Below are 1,208 nucleotides of genomic sequence, written 5' to 3'. Positions count from 1 at the left end.
AACATATAATATTAATTGATTATATTTGAAGAAAAGAAACACAAAAAATCGATAAAGAAAAAGAAGATAAAATAAAAATAATAAATTCAATAAATTGATTATTAAATACAGAAGTCATTAAAACATAAAAGAAATAAACAACATAAAAGAAGATAAAACCATATAACCAAAAAAACAAAATGAACATTATGGAACATTAGTTCTACCATAACCAAACATAATTGAATGAATTACTAGAAGATAAGAACAATAGATACTAATTCTATTAACACGTAATTAATTGTTTTTTTTTTGTTTTATCTATTTCACAAAATACTTTTAATGCTTCACGAGGATGACGTTCAAAAATTAGTAATTTTTTATTTTTATTGTTTTCCAATTGTTCTTTATAACATTGAATAATAAACTTTTGTAATGTATAATTTCTTATTGTTCCATTCGTTACTCCGTTAAGTAACTTTTTTCCTTCTATTGGTGAATAATCAATATATTCTTTTATTCTTCAAACACTTTCTGTTTCAAAATATTTCATAAATGCATCAATAGTTGATGTTTTTCCAACTCCAATAGATCCAGTAAAAATAAGCATACCACGTTTGTGCATGATTATAAAAATGAAAGTGAAAATTATAAGATGAAATTTGATTAAATAAAAAGATCATTTATAATTATACTGTAAGTTTTGGTAATGATGGTAATATATATTCTGTTTCATCAATTGTTTCTTCTCTTTCTTGTACTAAATCTGAAACTTTAATTTTATCAAATGTTTTAATTTTATTATAACTTCCATCTAAATTAATATGACATAAACTTATTTCATATTCATTTGATTTTGTTTGATTAAATACATAATATATTTCTGCTACATAATAATTTTTATTACTATATGTATAAACATATTCATCACTTGAATTTGAGTTACAACAATATTTCATTATTGCTGAACAATCAATTGATTTTCTTCCAAATGAAATAAATAAATTATTTTGTTTGAGATTATAAGTTTTATCATCATAATAAAAATGATGATTAAAATTTGTGAAAGGAACAACAGATTCAAATTTTACTTCTTCATTTCCATAATTAATTATTTGTTTTACAATAATACCATTAATAACTTTATTATTTTCTGTTATTCCTTTAGGAATATTATTAATTTTATCATTAATATAAGAATTTAAACCTTTCATTTTTAATATTGTTTC

General features: G+C 20.3%; 2 protein-coding genes across 2 annotated transcripts, besides 4 other annotated features; both read right to left on the bottom strand.

Annotated features, from left to right (window-relative positions):
- Window positions 1-90: part of a repeat region that runs on past the window's edge.
- A 148-nt stretch (window positions 91-238) lies between these two features.
- Window positions 239-289: a repeat region.
- On the bottom strand, window positions 266-604 carry EDI_153350 (uncharacterized protein; the record flags this gene model as incomplete). The annotated part of the gene is made up of 2 exons (XM_001735306.1): window positions 266-468; window positions 511-604. 2 exons carry the CDS (start codon window positions 602-604, stop codon window positions 266-268), a joined length of 297 nt encoding a protein of 98 aa, XP_001735358.1.
- Window positions 605-668: 64 nt separating this feature from the next.
- EDI_153340 (uncharacterized protein) lies at window positions 669-1,193 on the bottom strand (the record flags this gene model as incomplete). Its single annotated transcript, XM_001735305.1, has 1 exon — window positions 669-1,193. The coding sequence occupies one exon, from the start codon at window positions 1,191-1,193 to the stop codon at window positions 669-671; it is 525 nt and encodes a 174-aa protein (XP_001735357.1).
- Window positions 753-849: a microsatellite.
- Window positions 1,149-1,185: a sequence feature (AT_rich).
- Window positions 1,194-1,208: the final 15 nt, after the last annotated feature.

Source organism: Entamoeba dispar, genomic scaffold (genome assembly GCF_000209125.1).
Source record: "Entamoeba dispar SAW760 scf_1105229459025 genomic scaffold, whole genome shotgun sequence".
In the NCBI taxonomy this organism is placed as follows: Eukaryota; Evosea; order Mastigamoebida; family Endamoebidae; genus Entamoeba; species Entamoeba dispar.
The sequence above is the reverse complement of the archived record's forward strand: the minus strand, read 5'-3'. Positions and strand labels throughout refer to the sequence as shown.